The following is a 23,692-nucleotide window of genomic DNA, read 5'->3' as shown; positions in this document are numbered from 1 at the left end:
TAACTTAGGTTTTTTTTAACCTTTTCGTACCAGTGAGGGCAGCATAGAACCAAAGTTATCATACTTGTACATTCCGCTTACTTATGGTGTGGATGGTGGAGATTCACTCTACATACATCCTTAAATATAGATCCTTTTCTCCCTGGAATCTGAGGCAGACAGAGAGAAGAATTTCAGGAGAATGCTAACAGCAGTCACCAATACCTCCTCTCCTGGGCTTCTAAGTAATGTGCCAAGTTGGATCCATAAACCTGGGTTGCCTTTCACATATAATATTTGAGAATGTGATAAAATGTTCTAAAACGTTTATTTTACTTAAATAAGTGACTTATTTGACTCCAGTTAAAATTTCTGTGAGACTAGCTCTTCTTGGAGGTAACAAAAGTTCAGTCATTGATTAAAATCCCTATTGAGATAAAGTAAAGTTTCCTGAGTAAAGAAACAATCCCACATCTTAGAATTCATCTTCCTTTTAAAGCAGTTTGAATGAAATAATTTAAGCCCAATTCAATTTTTTTTAATTTATTTTGTTTATAATTTTTCATCAGAAGATGTACTTTCCCTTATAGCCACTTTCAACCTGTTGCTGATAAAATCCTTTTTTTTTTTTTGTGGCGGCCACACTTGGTGGTGCTCAGGAGTTACTCCTGACTCTGTGCTCGGAATTCGCTCCTGGCAGGCACTGGGGACCATATAGGATAGTGGGATTTGAACCAACGTTGGTCCTGGGTCGGCCACTTGCAAGGCAAACGCCCTACCTCTGTACTATCTCTGTGGCCCCTAAAATCAGTGAAACTTAGGGGTCACTAACTAGGGTACGTACATATCTTTCTTCCAGAGGTTCACTTTCTGATAAAAGCCAGGATAAGCATTGTTCATCCCCTAAAGTGAAATTCTTTTTGTTTTATTTTGTTTTGTTTTTGGGTCACACCCCAACAGTGCTCAGGGGTTACTCCCGGCTCTATGCTCAGAAATCAATCACTCCTGGCAGGCTCAGGGAGCCATAAGGGATGATGGGGTTTGAACCACCCACCTTCTGCATGCAAGGCAAACACCCTACCTCTATGCTATCTCTCCGGCCCCAAGGTAAAATTCTTAAAAAAGTAAATTTAATTTATTCTACCTGTAATGAAAGATAACCATTTCATATCTGGAGAAAATAGGTTTGTGACATAAAATATCCTGAACAGCCTCCCCGCCCCCCCAGCCCCAGCACATTTCATAGTGATTTCTCTGAATATTTTCAAAACCTTTCTTTATAAGTAATTTCTACTATGGGCTCTAAAATCTTAAATGGTGTAATAAGGATGTAAATGGTAATTCTTGGGATTTCTCAACTCAGAAGAGAAATCGCCACATGCAGAAATCATGCACATGGCTTGGTGTGGTGCGCAGTGAAAGCTAGAAGTCTGTGGTAAAATCACTCACATCTCTCAAGAGACTTTAGCAGCTTCAGTTAATTTTGGAATTTTTTGTTATGGATCATCTTCTATTTCTACATAAATCATTAAGACATAGGGAAAGCATTAGGAAAATAGGTGCTAGATAGCATGCATTTTTGTCAAATATTTTTCCCATCATTCAGTAGGTCTATTTATTACAGCTTTGATGCTTTATCAGCATGCATAGAGATAGTTGACAAGAAAGCCTTTATTTTTTTTCTCTTTTTATTCTTAAGAGTTTTTACATAAGGAAGTAAAAATAATCCATCTTCATTCCTTCCCCAGTGTCCCTTACTTAAATGGAAATTGGTGTAGTGACTGTACATGGGAATTGACATATACCTGGGAAGTGATATTGCTTGGGAAACTTCTCTGTAAAATGAAACCTGGATTCTTGTGAAATTCAATAGCTGGAACAGTAATTGGAGCATGACTGGCACAGAGGAGCTATCTAAATGTTAGCTGTGCCTTCACTGTTGCTGTTCCATCAGTGTTACTTTACCATTACATTATGTCAGAGGAAATTCTGAGCCCCTGGAAGCCATCTTTATGTTATTAAATAAGATATGAAGGATTAATAGAGAAAAAAGTACAGCAGATACTTTTTTTACATAATTATTTAGTTGTCCCCAACACAACATGTCTCCTGTAGCTGGTAGTCAAGATTAATAGTCAATGGAAAGTTGTCTTAAGTGTCCTAATAGCCCCTTTGGCTTCTAAGCCTTGTAACTTTTTATCATCTAGATTTTGCAATACAAACTTTAAAAGGGTGGATTCCAAGGCACTGTTAAAAAAGACTGCTATGTTTTCATTTCCACATACCCTAGGAAAACCACTACAAAATTAGAATGTTGGTTATATGAATGAAAAATTCTCCTTGTGTTGTTTTCACTCCCCTTTCTCTACTATGCACTGTTGACCTTCTAACAGAAGAGCCATCCTCCCTATGCTGCCCTAAGATCTGAGGTGGATCTTTTAAGGAGGTCTCTTATGGGGCCCAGAAGAACTAAATTTTTAGGCATTAATGCCATCAAGTTATCTTGATTTCTCCCAAAGACACATGGATGCTACTACACTATAAAAGTAATGTTTTATTTGTCCATTCTTTATTGATGACTTCATTGTTTCCATGTTTATCCATAGTTTTTTTCCTATATTGTTAACCATGCTACAGTAAACATTTTTATTCATTTCTTTCCTCTTACGGAGAATTTTATAGACTATGCTCAGATGTGGAACTGCTGACTTGGTCCCCATCCTGGTGAATATTCCCAATAGTCATTAGTGAGCAAAGGAGTATTTTTATTTCTCTATGTCCTCAATAGCCTTGATAAAATAGACCCTAGTTTTTATTCAGAGCAGGTAAAAATGGTAAGGTATTCTAGCCTTATTTGCATTTCATGATTACTTGTGAATTTTGGCATTTTATAGCTTTGTCATTCAGGTTTCAAGTAATTTTCTTGATTGTAAAATCTCAACATAATCCAAAGTATATGCAATTATAGTTGCCAGTAGTTGAAAATTTTTCTTATTTATATACTGAATTTTGACAGTTACCTGTGGCACACAGTGGGATCAGCAAATTCTCTGTCATCTCTGCTTTTTTGATGCCTTCAGGTCCATTAGGCAACTTTCACACAGTATTCCTTAGTGACTTGGTCTGAAGCAGTGTAATGGGGTGGAAGAGTTTAGAAAACTTCTACAGAGCCTGGGATTTTGAAATCTTAACTTCCCACAACACTGTATTAAAATGAGCAATTTCACGTGTTTTGGCTCCCTGCATCATCAGGCTAAAAAAGTCTTATTCGTGTTGTCTGCCGTTTTCTTGCTTGTCCCCTTCTGTAGGACCTCTGTCACTCTGCTGTCTCCCTTCTGGAAGACCTTGACAACATAATGGTAACACCCCTGCTCTGTCATCCCATTTCCTTTTATTTTTTTTTTAAGTAAACTTGGACAACATTACTCTCTGAGCACCCAGACAAGAACCAGTTTCCCCCTTCTTCCATAGCTGGCAATCAGTAGAATGCCCATTTCATTGTTTGTTATGTGGTTCATGATCAAGATTATGACCTGGAACCATGAATGCATTGGCCATGTTTGATTTGGTGGACTTGATGTCAAGTCCCTGCCTCACCCCTAGATTTTACCTTACACTTGGGGTGGGGATAGACATAAGCAGAGTGGGTCAGCTCACCCCCTGCCTCTCAAAGTTCAGTCTGTGCCCATGGCCTCTCAAGGGCCTTGGTGTTTCTTGGTGCTGATTGGTATCACCACCATAGGGAACTGCATGGCATGTGACTCATGCTAGATCTCAGGGTTGCAAAACCTTCGTCTCATCTCATCCTAGTCCCTGGCTAGTCCACACCTCTCCATTTGCACCTCATCCCCTATCCCTTTCCAGAATGGAGAAGCTGTGCTCTGAGAGAGGCTTCATGCATGCCACCATCAAACCCCTCCACTCCTGCTCTGCCTGGCCTAGCTGAGAGCGCATGTGTGCTTTGAAGCCCTAGTAGGGTTCTGAACCCAATCACCAGCTCACAGCATAAACCCAAGACACGTTAGCTTAACACCCAGCACGCAGCTGTGATGGGAGTGTAAATCTGTGTACTTCACTGCCAGTTTAATGGGGAACTTGTTCTGTACCTCAGTAAAAGTGTCTCTTTTTTTTTTTTTTTTTTTTTTGGTTTTTGGGCCACACCCGTTTGACGCTCAGGGGTTACTCCTGGCTATGTGCTCAGAAATCGCCCCTGGCTTGGGGGGACCATATGGGACGCCGGGGGATCGAACCGCGGTCCTTCCTTGGCTAGCGCTTGCAAGGCAGACACCTTACCTCCAGCGCCACCTACCCGGCCCCAGTAAAAGTATCTCTTATGTAAATGGAAGCCTTTAACTTTATACCCTTTGATTATTTATTTATAACTGAGACTAATTAAAATAAGCTCAGAAAATATTTGGGTTATTTATTACCTGTTTTATGAGCAATTTCTGTCATGAAAAATTTCTTCAGCTAAAGCAAGTGTAGAGATTTTCAGAAATAACTATTTTATTTTGGGTGTTTTTCTGTCAGTTTTTCATGATACTTTGTGGTACCTAGAGACTAGGTGAGATTTTTAGCTTATTTAAAACTTTGAATTAATCTAGAAACTTTTTTTTTGGGGGGGGGGGCCATACCCAATGACGCTTAGGGGTGACTCCTGGCTATCTGCTCAGAAATCACTCCTGGCTGGCATGGGCTGGAGGGACACCATATGGGATGCTGGGATTCGAACCACCTTTGATCTTAGATCAACTGCTTGCAAGGCAAATGCCTCTCCGGCCCTAATCTAGAAATATTTAAAATGCTTTGGAGACACCTTATAAAATATGATTCAGATAATAACATTTTGCATCTATCTTTGATTTTACTTTTTTGAAAAACCACAGGAAACTTTCTTGTTTGTCAAGTATAATAATTTTTTTATTTATATTATAAAAGATGTATATACCAATTAAGTGATTTCTAAATTATTCAAATTAATGAGAATGTACTATTTATCTTGGCTACTATTTTATTTTTATGAATGTCTTAATTTCACTAATATGATGGATATACAGACTGAAACAGTCACTACATTCATCCCTTAAGGACAGTACTGCAACAGAAGGTATTTAGAAGATTCCTGGTTGGATGAGGCTTGTTCTATTATAGTAGGAATCTGTCTCTTCCCATAGCACATTTTACTATTGATTACATTGATCCCAACCCAGCTACATTTGATAGGAAAAAGAATATCATATATAACTGGAGCGAGGCCCAGGAATAGTTCAGCCGGTAGGACATTTTTCTTGCACACAACTCACCCCAGTTTGATTTCCAGCATCCCATATGGTCCCCGAAGCACTGACAGGAGTGATCCCTAAGTGCAGAGCCAGGAGTAAGCTCTAAGCACTGTCAGGTATGACTAAAATCAAAAGAAAAAGCAAAACCATAGTATGAGTGAATTGGAAAGCATTTGGTTAAGTAATCTGTGACTGGATATAAAATCCAGTGACTCCAAAGGCTCTGGGTTAACAGGTAAGTTAAGTCATATCTTAGCCTTGTTTCTATAGATAATTGAACTTACTATGTACCAAACTCTGCTGGGTAATACTTAACAGTAAATCAGATCAGGTTTAGAATGGGTGCAGGAAGGAGCAAATCAATGGATTCTGTATAACCAAGGAGATCACTTATCCCCCAAATGCCAGGTGCCCCTTTGCATATGGTACTCCTGGCCACTCCCAAATCATCCCCAGCAGCATTTAAAAATTTTTACTACACCTTACTCCTCTTTTCTTACTCTTATCACAATTTATAAAAATCTTCCAAGTTTAATGAACATTCTTCTTTAGTCCAAACCAGTCAAATGATTTGAGTATTTAACTGGTGTATCTTGTCACTGCTTTGGGTAAAACGAAAGCAGGGGCAGGAGAGATAGACAGCTATCCGCAGAGCAGCTGAGGCCAGCCACTAGTTTGGGGGAATTTGGGGGGCTCATACAAGGCAAGCTCCCTAACTCCTATATTTTCTCTGACCCCAGAATGTATTTTAAAATTTGATTTTTCTTTTGTGCTTCATTGAATATCCTGGTATTTTTTTCAAGTGTGCAGTTTGTGTTTTTGATTCTTTGAGGAATTAGTTTTAACCTATTTCTTGAATCTCCATGCTCTAAGTTCCTGTTTTTAATCAGGTAATGAGGTGAGGGTTGTGAAAAAACGCACATATCCTAGTTTTCTTCCACACACAGTTTCTATAGCTAGTTTCATATGGTTCTCCAGCAGGCACATGGGAAGGTGTGGGGGGGGGAGGGGCGGTGTTGAAGAGTCAGGAAAGCTCTCCTGAACAATTCTGCAACCTACTGACCCCTATATAGACTAAGAAAAATCGGAAATCCTTGATTTTTCTTCTCGTCTGCAAACATGGAAAATACATAGAGTGCTCAGTGTCCACCTGAAGTGCAGTGGCCTTTGCAAATCTCGTGTGACTCTGGAGATGTGGTCTTGAGAAAGCTAACTGGTCATGCCATCAATTCCCCTGACCCCAAGCCCTGGGAATATCGGGGAGCAGTAGTAGCCTCCAGTGGTTGCGCAACCATCACAAGGGTTGCTATAGTAGGACTCCTGAGATCTGAGGTCCTGTTGATGAAAATAGTAGTGCAATGGGTTAAGAGCTATGGTTAGGACCCATAAGGCATAAACAACCAAATAGGGGCTATGACCTGAGAGATCATACAGTGGACAAAGCTCTTGGCTTGCACACAGTACCTGGCACCACTTATGGTCTCCCATGCTCCCCCAGAATTGATCTCTGATCATGGAGCCAGGAGTAAACCCTGAGTACTGCCAGGTGTGACTCCAAAACAAAAATAATGGTTTACTAGAAAATGTCCTATGTGAATACTGGTCTTCCTAGTGGAAAGGACCCCAGATCTTGAGGTGGGAGACTCCTTTATGTACAAGGAAAGCCAGAGAGGTGTGTTCTGAAGCTCTAGTCCTGGAGCCTGGCTTCTGTCTACACACTGAGGGTCCATGCTTACAAGGAAATTGCCATCAGAACAGGAAGCCCTGTGAGTCCCTGGTCCATAAGTATTAATAATGATTAATGCTGGCTCACTCCTCCCCCAGTACTTCCAAGTCAACCTCTTCTTTCCCTGCTGGAAATGCCTCTCCCAGTGGGTGTTAGTTGTGTGGCACTTCCACAAACTGCAGGTTGGAAACCACTGATCTAAACTATTTCCCAGGCATATCAAAGCAATCCCATAACTTAACACGGTCAGAATTGAGGACATCTATGATACAAGAGCATCATCAAACACCGTTTTCTGTCAGGAGATTGTCTACTCCACTGCACTGCATGTGCCCAATTTGTCTGCCTTGTGAGGGTGCAGAGTGATTCTGAGTTTGTGCACACACATAGGTTTGTTCAATGGTGGGGGACCCTGTCCTTGTCCCTGGAATGTGTGAGTACAGCCCTCTCTGTCCCCCTGAGAAATGTGGTGTGGAAAAGTCTCAAGTTCTGAGTTCACATCGAGGATTTGGTGTCCTGGGCTCTTGACTCCTCACTCTGAGCACCCAACATCATCTCAACTTTGTTTTGCAGGCGCAGCCAGGGGATCAGGCTGCTCTCTTTGCTGCACAGGCCCGGCCGTCCCCTCAGCCCCCTCAGTACCCAGGACTGCAGCACGCACAGGTACCTTCTCACTTTCTCACTGCTGCTTGGATTTTTAGCGCTCTTGAAGTATGACATGAAACAAGAAGAATATTGGCTCCACTCTGAGAACCAACCTAGATTGTTGGTTATAGTTAACACTTTGAACAAGTTTTGCCAGTGATAGTTGGGCAAGCATCAGGACTGATGATAGGACAGAGGGTAAAACCGCTGGAAAATCCACATTAGGAATGTGAATTCTAACCTTTAGTTAGTAGAGGTGATAGCAAACATTGAAAAGCTCAGGGCTGCCCCTGGACACTTCTAGTTAATGTATCCAGCTATTGATTATATTCAAAGAGAGCTTCAATGGATGGAATAAGAAGACAATGGCCTTGGACTCAGATCCTATCATAAATATTCACCATCTTGCTGGCTTGTGCTTCGCACTGCATCCATTGCTCTATACTCAGTTCCCTTCTCTGTAAATTAGAGCTGAAACCCAGAGAGGAACAGGCACAGTGCTGGAAACTCAGGAGCCCCCTATGGCCCCAGAACCTTGCTTTCACATCCTGAAAAATCATTAGTTCTTCTACCCATAACTGCATACCCTCTCCCTCTCATCATCAGAGGCCCAGAGAGGTTGGCAGCATTGTTGGTGAGTTAGAGCTTTCAGCTCAGCCCTTGTTCCCAGCTGGAAGAAAAGGCAGGATTGACCTTCACAGCTCAGCTCAGGGCCTGCTAGGAGTCTCAGTGCCTCACAGCAGCTTTGAAGTTACAGCCACCAAACTTCTCTTAAGCATAATATTTCCAGGGTTCCTAGGAGCTGACCTTTTTTCCTGTACTGGCTTTCTCTTCTTGGCAAAACAGACGAGAAACCAGCTACCTTTTCAGGTACCCCAGGCATTAAGATTTAGAGAAACTGCATTTTTGTTTTGTTTGTTTTGGATTTGAGTAACTTCATTGATGTTACTCCTGATTCTGCACTTGGGAATTATTCCTGGTGGTGCTTAGGGATTGAACCCTGGTCATCCATATGTAATGCCTTATTCAGCGTACTATTGCTCCGGCCCAGGCACCACATTTGAATACTGGGTAGAAATTAGAGTACCAGCCTGCTCCGAAGGCTAGAATGGAACTGGAAGAACAAAACCATCCCCACTTATACTAGGAGCCTCTAGTGAAGGTCTTTATTGTTTTCTTGTGTTTTAGGATCTAGTCTGTGGCCATAGACACATGATCCCATTTCAGCAGCACTGCAGGGAAGGGGTTGTTATTCCAATGTATTGGGAGCACAGGTAGTCTTTTTTGACTGGGGAAAGACCTCATTGGTCCTCCTGATAGTTCAGGGAGGATGCTTTATCTCTGAACTGGAATTTCCAATTGGTGAAGGGTACAGGTTGTCAATTCTGCCACTTTGTTTTGTTCCCAGACTAGGCCTCATGGTTTTGTATTTTGGGAAGTCCCCCACCCCCACCCCTAGTACTGCAGGGTAGGACCAGATGGGATGCTGGTGGCTGGAGCCCCTTACTCACACTTGTCCATGCCCACAGACAGTGCCCCAGGGCTACACCATGTACGGGACACAGATGCCTTTGCAGCCAAGTCCTCAGTTGCCAGCTGGAAGTATGGTCCTGTCTCCCGGCTATAACTGCAGATCCTACCCAGCCACTCACTCCAGCCCAGCACTTCTGGAGCGATTCCGCCAGATGCGGCAACAGCCAAGCAACTACCCAACACAGCAGGCCTCACCCTACCTACAGCCCCTGCCCAACTCTCAGAGGTGACACTCTCTGTCTTACTTTGTTTAGCTACTTTGGGGTTATATGTGAGTTTTTTTGTTTTGTTTTGTTTTGCCTTTTTTTTCTGTTTTTCTTTGTAGTAGCATTCAAAAAGACATTGAAACTAGAAAAGCCCTATTGTGTTCATTTTCTTCAGAGCCCCCTATATCTCTGGCCCCCATTTTCCATGACACTTTTAAGTGTCAGCTCTAATATTCTTTTTCAAAATGGCTTCTTGGGGACTGGAGAGAGAGTCCAGCAGGAAGGGTACTTATGTGGCTGACCTAGGTTCATATGGTTCCATGTGGACTATGGAGCCTGCCTGATGTGCCCATCATTCCTGAGCACCACCAGGTGTGGCCCACAAACATCCCAATAGCAGTAACAATAGCAACAACAACAAAAAGCTTCTGGATTAAAAACATTTAGGAGAATAAGTTGGTATTGCCAATTGTACCTTCCTACCAGATGTGGGTACAGCCCCAACATTGTCTATGTTTGCAGTAGATCCAGAAGCCTGACTCCCAGAGAATCTGGTTTTCTCCCTGTTTCACCTTTAGCACTTCCGGGAAGCACCATTATGAAAGACTTTTTTTCAGTTCTTTCTTGACTACATTGACTCTTGGGTCTGCAAGTTATGTTCAACCACATCCACATGTGAGCCACTGAACGTACATGCAACTTCAGCATATTAAAGGGAAGGTGATACATGTTAAAGGGAAGGTTATACAGCAGTTGAGATGCTTGTCTTGCATGCCATCTGACCTGCAGCACCATATGTAGCCCCCATATTCCACCTGGAGTAAGTTCTGAGCACTGTGTGGCCCCCAAACAAAAACACGTCAAAACACTGTATGTGGCTGTCCTAATCAGGATAGTCCTCGCCCACCCTATGTGGTTGCTTTAATACAAGCTCCTTAAGATAAACTTAAACATTTAGCTCTTCTGTCCTTTTGATCCTAGTGACAACTTGAGGTGGTAGGAGAGTAATCCCTGCAGTCCACAGGCTGCTGCATTTCAAAATATCTCAGGCTCAGTTCAGTGCCCTGCTTTATTTGGAGCTGAGACCTGCAATTCCAATACTGGTGTAGTAGCCAATGGCTTCTAATTCAGAGCAGCATACAGAGAACAGTGGAAGATTCATTGTATACAGTTCTATGGGGTTAACACAGGTCCTGCAGCATTCTCCAGAATGGGCAGGATGGCCCGTTAGGGGGCGACAGCACCTCCTCTCCCATGAGGGTGGCCAGTTGCCCCAGGTATAATTGGGGACATTTTCTGTTTGTGAATGCTGAAAAGAGGATTGTAAGCCAAGGAAGTTTGTAAACTCAATCTCAAGAAATTGCCAGCACATCAGAAAGACTCATAGTAGCACATCTGGAGAAATGCATTACAACTGTTATTTTTCAAATTATTGGAAATATGACCATGGTGTGCTGCCTAAAGCTTTGAAGTTCTGGGTTTAAACCCCACTCATGCTGTGGGTGGATTAACTCCACAGTTCTCAGCTCAGCGGTTATAAGATGATGGTAAAACTGCTGAGTTCAGAGTAGTACTTGAGAGGGGTTGGTAGGATTGATAATTTGGTCATTTGCATGCTCCAAAATAACTGGCCAACCAAGGGTACTTCTTATTCACAAAAAAAAAAAAAAACTTTAAGCTTTATGGCTATGAAAGTATCTTTTGGTAACCCAGGTGCTTAGAGCTGGCAGTGTAGTTTAGCAGTAGAATCTTTGCCTTGAATATTCAGGCATCAAGGTTTAGTTCCCTAACATATACATGTTTAGGCCCCTAGGTTCAGTTATTCTCACACATACACACACACACACACACACACACACACACACACACACATACACACACGCGTGCGCGCGCGCGTTTGCGCATGCACTCACTGCGATTTCAATTCCAAGGAACCCTCTTGGAAACTTCTAGATCATTTGACTCAATAGCCAATTTTTCATTTGCTCAAGGTGGGCAAGGAGTTTGGGTTTGGTGTTCTTGCACCATGCCTGGCAATGCTCAAAGGCTGTTCCTGACTCTGAGTTCAAGGACTTCTTCTGGCAGTTCTGGGGGGCCCCCGTATGTGATGCCAGATATCGAGCTGGGGCTGGCCGTATGCAAGGCAAGCACTGTCTTCCCATCCCCTCACTGGCCTTCCTTGTGTCTATGCTGTATGAGTGATGACCTGGACATAAATTCTTTTCTGTGCTTGTGAAATCAGCTAACACTAAGTGAAAACTGGGCCTGAAAACCAGTTGGTCCTTCTCTCCTCAGACTGAACCATCAGTCCCTGCAAAGCCCAATGGTGGGTGCTGGAATGGAGGCCATGCTGCCCACAGCTCACCCCAGTCTCCCCCCTGGGTCCCTACCTCAGGACCCCATGCGGTCTCGACAGCCACAGGTTCGACAGCAGCCGAGGGTCCTCCAGGTAAGGGACTGGGAGGTGAGGAATGGGGCATGGGGTCACCTAAGGCACTTCCTGTGGGCTGTGTCATGACTTTCAGCCTAAGGGGAAGGGGGAATCTTGACTTTGTTTCTCTGCATTTCTGCCAGTCTAAGCCAGACATGTTCATCTCTCAAGCTCTCTCATCATCATCATCATCATCATCATCATCATCATCATCATCATGCCCTCACCCCTCTTGCGTTCCTTCTCTCTCTCTCTCTCTCTCTCTCTCTCTCTCTCTCTCTCTCTCTCTCTCACACACACACACACACACACACACACACACACACACACACACACACGGGCTCAGGAAGGTATTTGGGAGCCTTTGCAATTGGAATTTGCAATTCAAATTCTTCATGCATTCTCATTTATCTTTAAAAACACACATAAATTACAGCCTTTGTACCCAACATGGCTGTTTGAATTTTATTGAGGAAAACAATGAAGTCTGATTGATGGGTTTGGCCACAAAGGGTGACATTCCAGGAGTCCCGTTTAAGGTTGGCAAAGTGGCCAATGCACCTCTTTTAGCCTTCTACAAAAGTAAGAAGGAAAGACCAAGATCATAAGTTTCGGTGATAAAAGTACAAGAATCATTAATTTTCTTTTTTTTGGGGGGGGGTGGTTTGGGGCACACTTGATGGTACTTGGATTACTCCTGGCTCTGAACTCAAAAATCAATCCTGGCAGGCTCTGGGGACCATATAGGATGCCAAGGATTGAACCCAGTAGGTTCAAGGTTGGCTGCATCCAAGACAAATGCCCTACCCATTGTGCTATTGCTCTAGCCCCAAACAATTTTCATATGCCCAGAAAAATAATGAAAAATAAAAAAAACAGACACACACATGCAGAATTGTCCTTCCTGGAGCATTCTTCAGTTTCCCAAAGGGGACTGAGCTTCTGGATGAGATAGATTCCTTTCTTTGTGTACACTTCATATGACTATCAGAAACTCAACCACCAGTGTGGACAAATGGCACAGGCACATGAGGATAAAATGGCTGAAAACCATTGTCTGCTGCCTTGGTTCTAATTGGCCATCCAAGGGCCATTTTGCAGGTAGGGCTGGACTATAGATGCAGAAAGACTGAAAATAGGCCAAAGTAATAGTACAGCAGGGAAGGCACTTGCGTTGCACATGGCCAACCTGGGTCTATCCCCAACATCCCATATGGTCCCTTGAGCATGCCAGAAGTGTTTCCTGAGCACAGAATTAGGAGTAACCTCTAAACATTGCTGGGTATAGCCTCCCTGAAAGAAAAAAGTTGGAGAACACTGTTGTAAATAGAGTATTTTCCCCTGAAGGTCCCCTTGAAAGGTCAGACTTCAGCACCACCCTATTTGCTTGTCCTCACCAGTGTCTGAACACTTTGCCTGGTGATCACTTAGATGGGAGAACAACCGCCAGCTGTAGACAGTGGGTTCACTCTCCTAGTAGTTCAACTCGAGAGATGGTGTTGTATTCCTGGTATCAAAAACAGAATGGAGTTCTCCTAGATCTCGGGTCCCGAGTCGCCTCTTGGGTTGGGGCAACACAGCACATGGCAGGGAGCCAGCTCTGGCCAGCTTTCTCTGACCATGCTGCCAATGATACCTGCCTAGCTTCTGCCAGATTTCTGAGGGGGGTTGGGATTCTCCCAACCAGCAATCACTCCCTGATTGATCATCTGTATAGAAGATAGATGATCTGGGAGCTAGGACATGGACTAGTAGGGGAGTGGGAGACAGACCCATTATCTGGCTCCCACATTCTGGGGAGAAGCATTTGATGGACCTGAACACTAGTATTTTAGGTGATGAGCTTACCACTTGAAACGTGGTTGAGACCAACCTCAAGCATTTTTCTCCTCTGAGTCCTTAGAAGATGTCCAGTCTATCTCTTAGAGAGGTTGGAAGTACTTTCCAGGAACTACAAAGGCACCGGTTCTGTTTGAGACAGTTTATAATTCCAAACTGATTATTTCCATCCACCAGCTCTTTCTACACATTTGAAAAAAACAACAATTTAAAAAAAAAAAGACCACAACTTCCTAGGGAAAAAAAATCTGCCTTTGGGCCCAAGTAATAGCACTACAGGTAGGGTTTTTTTGCCTTGCACACAGCCAACCTGGGTTCAATCTTCAGCATTTTTTATGGTTCCCTGAGCCCACCACTACCATCATTCCTGAGTGCAGGGCCAGAAGTAAGCCTGGGCATACCCAAAACAAACAAAATCTCTTTAAAAACAACTTTTTCTGGGGGCTAGAGAGATAGCACAGCAGTATAGAGTTTTTGCCTTGCATGCAAAGGATGGGTCCAGGTTTGATCCCCGGCATCTCATAAGGTCCCCCAAGCCTGCCAGGATCAATTTCTGAGTGCTGTGCCAGAAGTAACCCCTGAATACCCATACAACCCCACACAACCTTTAGACACAACCCCACCCCAATCCCCACTTCTCGTGAAGTGGCTCAGAGGAAATCCAGGGATAAGCAAGTTAGGCCTTGCCCTCCCCTGGGGCAGAGTTGGTTGGCCAGGGTGAGGGCATGACCACAGAGGCAGAGACCCTAGATGAGGAGCTGGTTGGAGGCAAGCTGGGCATGGTCTTTGCCACCCATGATTATTTCTTCTCTTCCTACCACATTAGAATTTTTTTTAATTTATTGTTTTCTTTCTAGATGCAGCAGCCTCAACCATCAGCACAGCCCCAAAATCAGTGCCCTTGGGCTACAGACCATGCCTGCCCAGCAGCCTTTGGTAAGTCCAGGCTTTTAGGCACCACAGCCATGGGGTCTTATTTCAGGGTGCTGTGTCCCACCCCATGGCTTGTTAAGGCTGTACCAGTAGTGATTCATAAGGCCATGTTGGGTTGGATTACACTTGGGTTTTTTGTGTGTTTCTTTGTTTTGTTTTTAGTTTTATTCTTTTAAAGAGTTATTTATTATGGGACATCATTGTTCAGATACATCAGAGTACCTTGCACTTATGTTCAGACGCTTAGCTACTAGTTTAAAAGCATTACTGCAGTCTTTTCTCCATATGGCATTCAGGCAAAAGTAAAATTCGAAAATTATTTAAGCAATGGTAATTTGATTAAATAATTTATCCTTATATCCTGAAACATAAATCCATAGATAGCTTCTATGGAAGTTTTACAGCTGTCTCCTGTCACTTTTGCTAGCTTGTCTTCTGACTTTCGGTCATGTGTTTCTAAACCCAACATGAAACTTCCTCGACCCAGCTGGGTTTCTGACTGCTCTAATTTTTCAGACAATTCAAAGACCTGACCTGTGGTATAGTCTGCATTAGTAAGCAGGCTAGAAGAACTCAATGTATTCACCCAATATTTATTTCACAAAAGTTCAAGCAATTTGCGGTCCAAAGAGGATTTGAAATATGACACTTCTTTTTTTGTTTGTTTGTTTTTTTGGGGGGCCACACCCGGCAGTTCTCAGGGGTTACTCCTGGCTGTCTGCTCAGAAATAACTCCTGGCAGGCACGGGGGACCATATGGGACACCGGGATTCGAACCAACCACCTTTGGTCCTGGATCACTGCTTGCAAGGCAAACGCCGCTGTGCTATCTCTCTGGGCCCGAAATATGACACTTCTAAGGCATAGTATTGTTTGCAGTGTACACCAAAGTCTTCTATTTTATTAAATGGGATAGTCTGGTACTCAGAAGGTCCTTCATCAGGAGGTTTGTAGCCCTTTGGGTATGTCCTAAGCAGGGGTCCTCAAACTTTTTAAACAGGGGGCCAGTTCACTGTCCTTCAGACTGTTGGAGGGCCAGATTATAGTAAAAACAAAAATTATGAACAAATATTTATGCACACTGCATATATCTTATTTAGAAGTGAAGAAACAAAATGGGAATAAATACAATATGTGGCCCTTAGGCCGTAGTTTGAAGACCCCTGTCCTAAAGGCTCCAAGATTTACTTTCCCTGCAGATATTGTTCTGGTTGGAGCAATTACAACTGCCACAAATATTTGGCTCCATGCTCAGAAATCGCTCCTGGTAGGCTCGGGGGACCATATGGGATGCCGGAATTTGAACCAATGACCTTCTGCGTTAAAGGCAAACGCCTTACCTCTGTGCTATCTCTCCAGCCCCAGAGATTTCTTCTTGGCATCATGTACACAGTCTTCATCCATACCTCTGTCACTTGGTTCTTATATGGTTTTTGGATCTTGGTTTCAGTATCTTGTGACTGTTGCTGCCGTGAATGTAGGGGAGTATAGATCTTTTTCAGATTTGCGGTTTTATTGTCTTCACACGATTGCCTGGCCTGGGTACTGGCCTTCTTTTCAATATAATGATACCCCATATCGATTTGCTTAGAAACTAGACCAGTTAGTGCTTCTTCTAACAGTAAAAGGGTTCCAACATGGTTCTCTTGGCATTTCTTCTGCAGATGTTGCACTGGTGAGATCTGAGCTCCATTGTGGTTCACTGTGTTGGACAGGAATGAAGCTCTTCTATCTGTGACCATCTGTCTGTCTTCTCATTCTTACCCACTTAGTACTGCCTCTGCCCAATTTTACATTGGGGCATCTTGTTGGTTGGTTAGTGTTATGTGAATTCTTTATAGATCTTAAGTTATAGATTTTTGTGAGATGCAGATATTTTCTCTCATCCAGTAAAACTTGACCCTTTTATTTTGAAAAGTACAACTAGGAAGAGTTGAAATTCTTCATATCCTATAGTCGTACGTGGCATTGATTAAATTTGGCAATCTAAATTTCTTTCTTCTTGGTCTATTATTATATCAGATAGTAAAGAAGCTGAAAACATCCTATCTTGTTTCCATTTGCAAGGAAAACATTCTGGTGGTATTTTGACAGAAAGCCAGAAAATAAATCAGCATATCTGCAAAATACCACGTTAATGTTCAGAACATCTTTATGTCAAACTGGCAAGTCCTTTGCCTTTTTTTTTCTTCTAATTTAAAATGATGGTTTCTGGGGCTGGAGCGATAGCATGGTGGTAGGGCATTTGCCTTGCACACTGCCTACCTGGGACAGACCTGGTCCCCTGAGCCTGCGAGAGGTGATTTCTGAGCAAAAAAGCCTGGAGTAACCTCTGAGCACCACCAGGTGTGGCCCGAAAACCAAAAAAGTAAAATAAAATAAAATGATGGCTTCTTAGACTGAGATGATAATAATGTGAGCAGCAAAATAAAAGGCTGAAATGTTATTATTTCAGGGACTTGTTTCAAATTTGTGAGTACTTGATGGTTAATCATAAGAGCCCATTGATGTCAGAATTATGACTTTTTCTTTGGCTGCCTCTGGCTGATAAGAAAAAGGTTACATAAACTTATCTACTTTATCAGAAATGTGGAACCAAATGTAAGACTCTTTCAGGTACTTTTGAGTATCTGGTACTTTATGATGATCATTTCTCAACCTCTGATTCACATAGATAAATATCACATATGAAGATGTCCATCTGTCACAAGTAATAAAATACCCCACCATGTGCAGTTGACCTATATATTTAAATGTATTTTTCTATATATTCATCATCTTCATATTTAATGATAGATAGATAACTGCCATACTTTAACCATGGAAGATTATTCTTCTCAGAAACGTAGTTACATTTACCATTAATAATTTCAATATAACATTAGAATTGCATTGATGCCTGAAAATAAACAGAAGCAGATACTAACAATGTAAGGTATTTTTTTTGAGCATTGCCATGAATAATTCCTGAGTAGAGAGCCAAGAGTAACCCCTAAGCAATGCCAGATGTGGCCCAAAAACCAAAAAAAGAAAAAAATACAGTGTGAAGGGTGTTTTGGGTGGAGGGAAGGAGTTTGGGCCACACCCAGCAGTGCTCAGAGCTTATGGGATACAGCTGATGTGGAACCAGGGATGGAAGTTAGGGCCACAGCATACAGAACCTGCACTCTCGCCCTCTGTACTACCTCCTTATCTATCAGCTTCATTTTAGTGGGTTTGCAATGTAATATTTAGGAAATAAATATCAAGAATATAAAATTCTCTCCATTGAATGAATCATGTACCATAAATACATATGAATTTGAAGTCCTTGGAATGTGTTCACTGGGCTCTACAGAGGTGAGTGGATAGGGCTAGTAGAAACTGTCTTTGAACTTCATTTTTGTAAGGAAGGGTCCAAGAGGTAGTCTAGGGACTAAGGCAGATTCAACTCTTTCCCCCAGTATCACTGGGTATGAAGACATTCTCCACTCCCTGCATTGATCCACTGACCTAGTCAGCTGGTAAACAGTTGCAGGAGGTAGTCTTCTGAGCACCACTTGCCATCCCAGCAAAGGGAAGAATTGAGAAGAGATTAATCCTCATGCTCCTCTAGAATTAAAGCATATCCAGTTGAAATAAAAGACATCTCTATCCCTCTAATAGTTTAATAACCATCTAATGAATTTATAAAGTGTAAAGAACAAGCCCAGCTTTCTTTCATTTTGATTTCTCTAGTGGTATTAAAGTATTTTTGTTTATAATGAGTGGTTTCATTTCCTTTAAACACCCCATTCCCAGAGACTTTACAGGTTCATGATGGCATAAAATCTCCCACCGTGTCTCTTGGGAAGGGTGTCCCCAGCAATGGAGTGCTTGTGAAGTCCTTACTCTCATTTTTTTGAAATCTTCCTCCCTGGAGAAACACTCTGCCTTATTTTTTTCTTTCTGTTCTGTCCAGGTGAAGTCTAAACTGCAGTTATGTGTAGGAAGACAGAAACATTGTGCACAGCCAGCAAAATCTTGGGCTGGATTAGGAAATTTAAAATGTCACATAGAATTACAGGTCTTTTCCTAATTAATAACTATAGTCTGTGATCTAGGATGGTCACATTATTCCATTTAGTTTTCTAAACCTATTCACAACACCGATATATGTTCTTTTATTTTTTAAATATGGAACGCTTCGTGAATTTGCATGTCATCCTTGCGCAGGGTCCTTGCTGATCTTCTCTGTATCATTCCAATTTTAGTATATGTGCTGCCGAAGCGAGCACTGATTATGTCCTTAATACTCTGTTACTAAGACAGTTCACTCAGTGGTGGTTGAAATCTCTGTGGAGTCAATTCAGTGTGTTGTTCGGCTGTTATTTGCCAGCCACTCCACCTGCTGTTAATGAGATGCTGGTAATGTTGATGAGAAAATTAAGTCTATAGCTTTTATAGTAGTTGTGGAGTGGAATGAGGGTAAGTTGGCCACACCTGGCAATACTTAAGGCTTACTCCTGGCTCTGGGCTCAGGCAGCACTCCAGATGGTGCTAGGGCTGGAGGTGGGGGAAGATACACATATCTGGTACCAGGGATCGAACAGGGTTGGCCCATGCAAGGCAGGCATCTTATTCCCTATACTATCGCTCCAAAGTTTACAGCTTCTAAGAGACTTTTTTACACCCTCTGCAGTATCATTTCTTTGACCTATTCGAGTGAACTATTTGGAAGGCATACAAATATCAACCTTTGTTTTTTTTTTTTTAAAAAATACTTTATTAATTGGGTGATTGGTTTTTGGACCACACCCAGTGGCGTTCAGGAGTTACTCCTCCTGGGTCTGCATTCAGAAATCACCCCTGGCAGGTTAGGGAACCATATGGGGTGCCAGGAATCAAACCTGGTCCCTCCTGGATCGACCACATGCAAGGCAAATGCCCTACTGCTGTGCTATCTCTCTGGCCCCAAATATGAACCTTTGAAAACATGGCTTTTCCATTTGTCAAGCCTTATGTTCGCATCATATTAAACTTGTCATACAGAGGAGCAGGCCTCTCCATGACTATGTCCACTTTCAGTCAAAGGTCATTTGTGATACTGTGTGATAGTCCTCCCCAGAAAACACTGATCCCATCCCAAGTTATGGAGACATTTTTCTTAAATGCACTTGTCAGAATCAAAAATCAGGCAGTAAATTCTCCTTTTCATAGGGAATAAATGAGACCTATTGAGAAGATGCCACGTCACCACCCCTGGCTTGGATTTAGATTTTTTTCCCCAGAAGGGCAAGTTGTATACTCAGACCCCAGAAAACATGGGGTTTGAGTCCCCATCTGCAGCCACCTGCCTTTATTGTCTACAGTCCCCTCTTTTTCCAACTCATCTCCCTTTCTCATTCCCTTATTGATCTGACCTTTATATCAAAGACTCAGCTGAATACACATGGTGAGCCTGCTGTGGCCCTATCTGAAAGAAAAAGCTGTCAGGGGCAGAGGAGATAGCTTGAAGGGCAGAGCCATTACTGTGTCCAACACCATTTTCCATTTCTACTGTATTTTCCTGCATATAAGACGACTTTTGAAATGAAAAAAAGTCAACTGAAAATCGGGGGTCATCTTATACACCGAGTATATCCCGAAAAATGTTTCAATATGCAGCTAAACGAAAATTGTCTGACTATTGCCACAAAACGAATTTTCCAACTCGATCCTGCACCGATCACTGCAAGGCTGCTCGGACCGCCTCTCTAACTCAGCCAATCCAAGCAGGCTTTTGATGCATGCAAATTAGACAATGCTTTCTACCCAAATCTACACTGTCAAAAGCCTGCTCAGATTGGCCAGAGTCAGAGAGGAAGTCTATGACAGTATAACCTTTGAACCTTTGCTTGTTGTGATTGGCTCACTGTGGTACATACAGTTGTAGCACAAGAATGTTCTGCCTTATACAGTGAATATAGGTCTAAACCTATGTTTTGACTGTAAAATTAGGGGGTCATCTTATACACCCGGTCTTCTTATACGCTGAAAAATAATAGACATCACCTGAACCACAGTCCTGGGCCTTTCTCTAAATGGGGCTCTCCAGCGTGCTCTACCTTGACCACATTTGGCCACAGAGCTTTCCTCTGCTAGTAAACACAGTTCACAGCAGTGCCAGAGCATTCACCAGCTCCAAGGGCTGAGCATACAGTTGGAGATTCAGTCCACTGCCCAGAAATGATCACGCATGTCCCCAAACAGGACAAGACATTAGCCTACAACCAAAGTATGAGTTGACATGGATATTCCAGTCTCTGGGCCACCATTGTCTTTGGATTCCATTCTTAGTGCTCTCTCGCCCTCCACAGACTAAGCAAGTGCCAGACAGAGGGACAGTGGGAATGCTTAGAGGCCACAGGGCTGTACCAGGGCATTCCAGAACCACAACTCCAGGCCCAGATCCTGTCTGATCTCTGCTCTCTGTCCTGTCCTCTGCAGTTCCCCCGCCAAGGCCTGCAGCAGACGCAGCAGCAGCAGCAGACGGCAGCCCTGGTGCGGCAGCTGCAGAAGCAGCTCTCAAGTAAGTACCTGTCTCAGCTGCCCTTTGGATCTGGTTTCCATGCAGCTGACCTTTGGGAGAAACAGCCTCACTTCTGTTGCTTCCAGAGACGTGTCTTCTCCCTGCAGTGCTCAAGCGCCCCTTTGTGAGATTGAAAGATCTGAGACTATGAGATGTTTCCGAGAACATCTGTGAGCTCAGGTGTCTGGATTAAGGCTGTCTAATCAATCCCTCCATCTTCCAGGACCACTACTGTCTTTGGACTTTGGTGTCCCTAACTGAATTAGGGCCTGGTGGTCCTTGACCAGTGGATCGAGAAGGGTCAGAACTTTGGGTGCAAGGGACCCACCTCCAATGCCAGTCCTTCACACGCCACCCTCCTTCCCCCTGGTCTGGCGCCTGCACTTCCTTCAACTCTGCAGTGAGGCATTCCAAGCAACAGGAGTGACCCTTGGATCATGTACTTTCAGTGTACAAGGCAATGGAGAGTGTGAGTGGGTGTGGGTGACTGAGGCTGGGTAGCAGCTGAGTTTTCAACATAATTTCCTGCCTAATTAACCTGGGTCAGAGGAGTTTCCCCATTTACACCCTCAAAAAAAGTGTCTGCCAATGAATCAGGATTGATCCCTCTTTCCCACAGCTGTTTCCAGGACCCACATTTCTCTTCAGTTAAATCCCTGTCAGTCTTCAACAACTACTGTGCCTTTCAACAAATGTGATAAAACGGGAGTGCTGGAGAGTGGACAGGGTTAATTAAGGTTCTTTTTCTGCACAGCCAACCCTGGTTTGACCCCAAGAACTACATAGGCCCTATGTCATCGGGTTTCCTGAACATTACCAAGAGTGAGCCCTGTGTGTTTCCAGCCAAGCCCCCACATTCTCCCAATATCACAACTCCCAAAACTAAAAAGTCCTTGTATTTTCTTAGTTTGGAAACCTATGTTTGCATGGCTATAGAGAGAATGTAATTTGGGAGCCAAGCTGTCATTTCTTCTAGTCTAAATTATTTTTTCTGGTGTTTAGATGTCTGTTCCAATTGTGGGGAACATGTGCATGCTTTTTCTGGTCCCTAGAGCTTCAAAATACAGCTTTTATCTCTTTAAGCCCAGAAACCTAGAACTGGATATGGGGTATAGTTCGCTTCATTTGGGTTTTTTTTGTAGGATATTAAGGGTGTCATATTCAGTGATGGGGGTACTCTGCCTCAGTACCCAGGGACCCGATGGCTCTGAAGAACCTAGCACTACCTTCTTAGCCCTTCCTTCATTCAGTCTTGTATGAGATTGTTGGCTCTCCCCTATACTACAAGCAAGAAAACAACCACAAGACAGGGGACCATTACCCCCCCTCCCACCTCTGCCATGCCATTTGATGACTGATGCATGTCTCCAGGCTCTTTGGGCTCATGGGGTGAGGGTATGTCCCAGCAGTGGCTGTTTCTCTCCTGTGTGAATACATGCATGGATGTATATGGGTAGACACACTTTACCCAGCATGCAAGCCAACACACTTAATGTCTGCTGCTATAACACAGGATTATAATATCACGCATGTTAGGGGTGAGCAGGGTTTGACCTGTCTAATATTCTCCTGAGTCCAGATCCAAGCCTCTGACTTCTCCCACCCAGCTGACTTCCATCCAGCAGGAATCTAGTCGAATGTCTAAACGCTGGTTTTTGTTGTTGACTCCATCTGCTACTTTTGTCTTTTGAAGCTCCTGTCCCCCAGTGAAGTTACCGGGATCCATCTCCTCATCTATATCTCAGGATGTCACTTTCTTCCTGGGAAGCTAGAGCACATCTCTCCAGCCATGCTCAAGGGCTGCCACGTAGGGCAGGCATTGGGTTTGGGACCCAGAGCTGATCCCATCCTTGTATTGTCCCAGTTCCAGAATCACTGATCTGCTTTTATGAACCGATGGGCACTGAACTGCTACTTAAATAAGAGAAACCAAGCCAGATTTCTTTTCCCCATCTCTACCTGTGTGTCCACTCTACCATTCTCAGTTTCCAGGCTGGCTGTGCCATCCCCCTTCCAGCCCCTATTGCTGATGTCAGAGCCAAGAAAAGTCACAAAAGAGGGAACTTCTTAGATCCTGGCCCTGTTTTCTATCGGAATGTAGCAACCTTTCTTTGTCACTGCAGGCAACCAACAAGGAGTGACCCCATACGGACATCCATCACACTTCTGAACCACGAGACACAAGGACAAGATACGGCATGTGTGTTTGCACTGAAAATGAGAGAAAAAAAAAAAGCAAAGTACAGGCATCTACCATCTTGCAAACAAGCCCCGTGTTCTTTCTGTTGGCGTTTTCCCATCTCTTCGTGCTACATTTCGTACAAAGGGCGGTGACAGCAAAGAGCAGAGGCAGCCACCGGGGTTTTGCTTTTGTTGCATCTGATCCACCTCAGAGGTTTCAAAACGTGAATCCTGCCGGTTCCTTCCTCCCAGAAGAGATTGGTAGCTTTCGAAATTGGTGCTTTGTTTTTTGGTTTAGTTTGTTGTTGTTTTTCTAATTTCACAGCTATAGAAAGAATGAATTATGAATTTAAAGTATTTATGTATTCATCAATGACTTTTTTTAAATTTTTTTTCAAACTTGTGCCA

At 43.2% G+C, this 23,692-nt stretch overlaps 1 protein-coding gene, 1 non-coding gene and 1 pseudogene across 2 annotated transcripts in view; 1 reads left to right on the top strand and 2 right to left on the bottom strand.

Annotated features, from left to right (window-relative positions):
- MED12L (mediator complex subunit 12L) overlaps positions 1–23,404 on the top strand; it is a 294,127-nt gene extending 270,723 nt beyond the window's left edge. Inside the window, 7 exon segments of the mRNA XM_049785377.1 lie at positions 7,561–7,650; positions 9,162–9,391; positions 11,667–11,820; positions 14,499–14,533; positions 14,535–14,577; positions 21,022–21,103; positions 23,227–23,404. Coding sequence (XP_049641334.1) covers positions 7,561–7,650; positions 9,162–9,391; positions 11,667–11,820; positions 14,499–14,533; positions 14,535–14,577; positions 21,022–21,103; positions 23,227–23,273 — 681 coding nt within the window. The 3' untranslated portion in view covers positions 23,274–23,404.
- On the bottom strand, positions 14,895–16,151 carry LOC126026264 (COP9 signalosome complex subunit 5-like; annotated as a pseudogene).
- Positions 18,724–18,830, bottom strand: LOC126026726 (U6 spliceosomal RNA). The gene has a single exon (XR_007501946.1). It is a non-coding gene; the product is annotated as a U6 spliceosomal RNA (small nuclear RNA).
- Positions 23,405–23,692: the final 288 nt, after the last annotated feature.

Source organism: Suncus etruscus, chromosome 13 (assembly GCF_024139225.1).
Source record: "Suncus etruscus isolate mSunEtr1 chromosome 13, mSunEtr1.pri.cur, whole genome shotgun sequence".
In the NCBI taxonomy this organism is placed as follows: domain Eukaryota; kingdom Metazoa; phylum Chordata; class Mammalia; order Eulipotyphla; family Soricidae; genus Suncus; species Suncus etruscus.
This window is presented reverse-complemented; position numbering and strand designations above follow the sequence as displayed.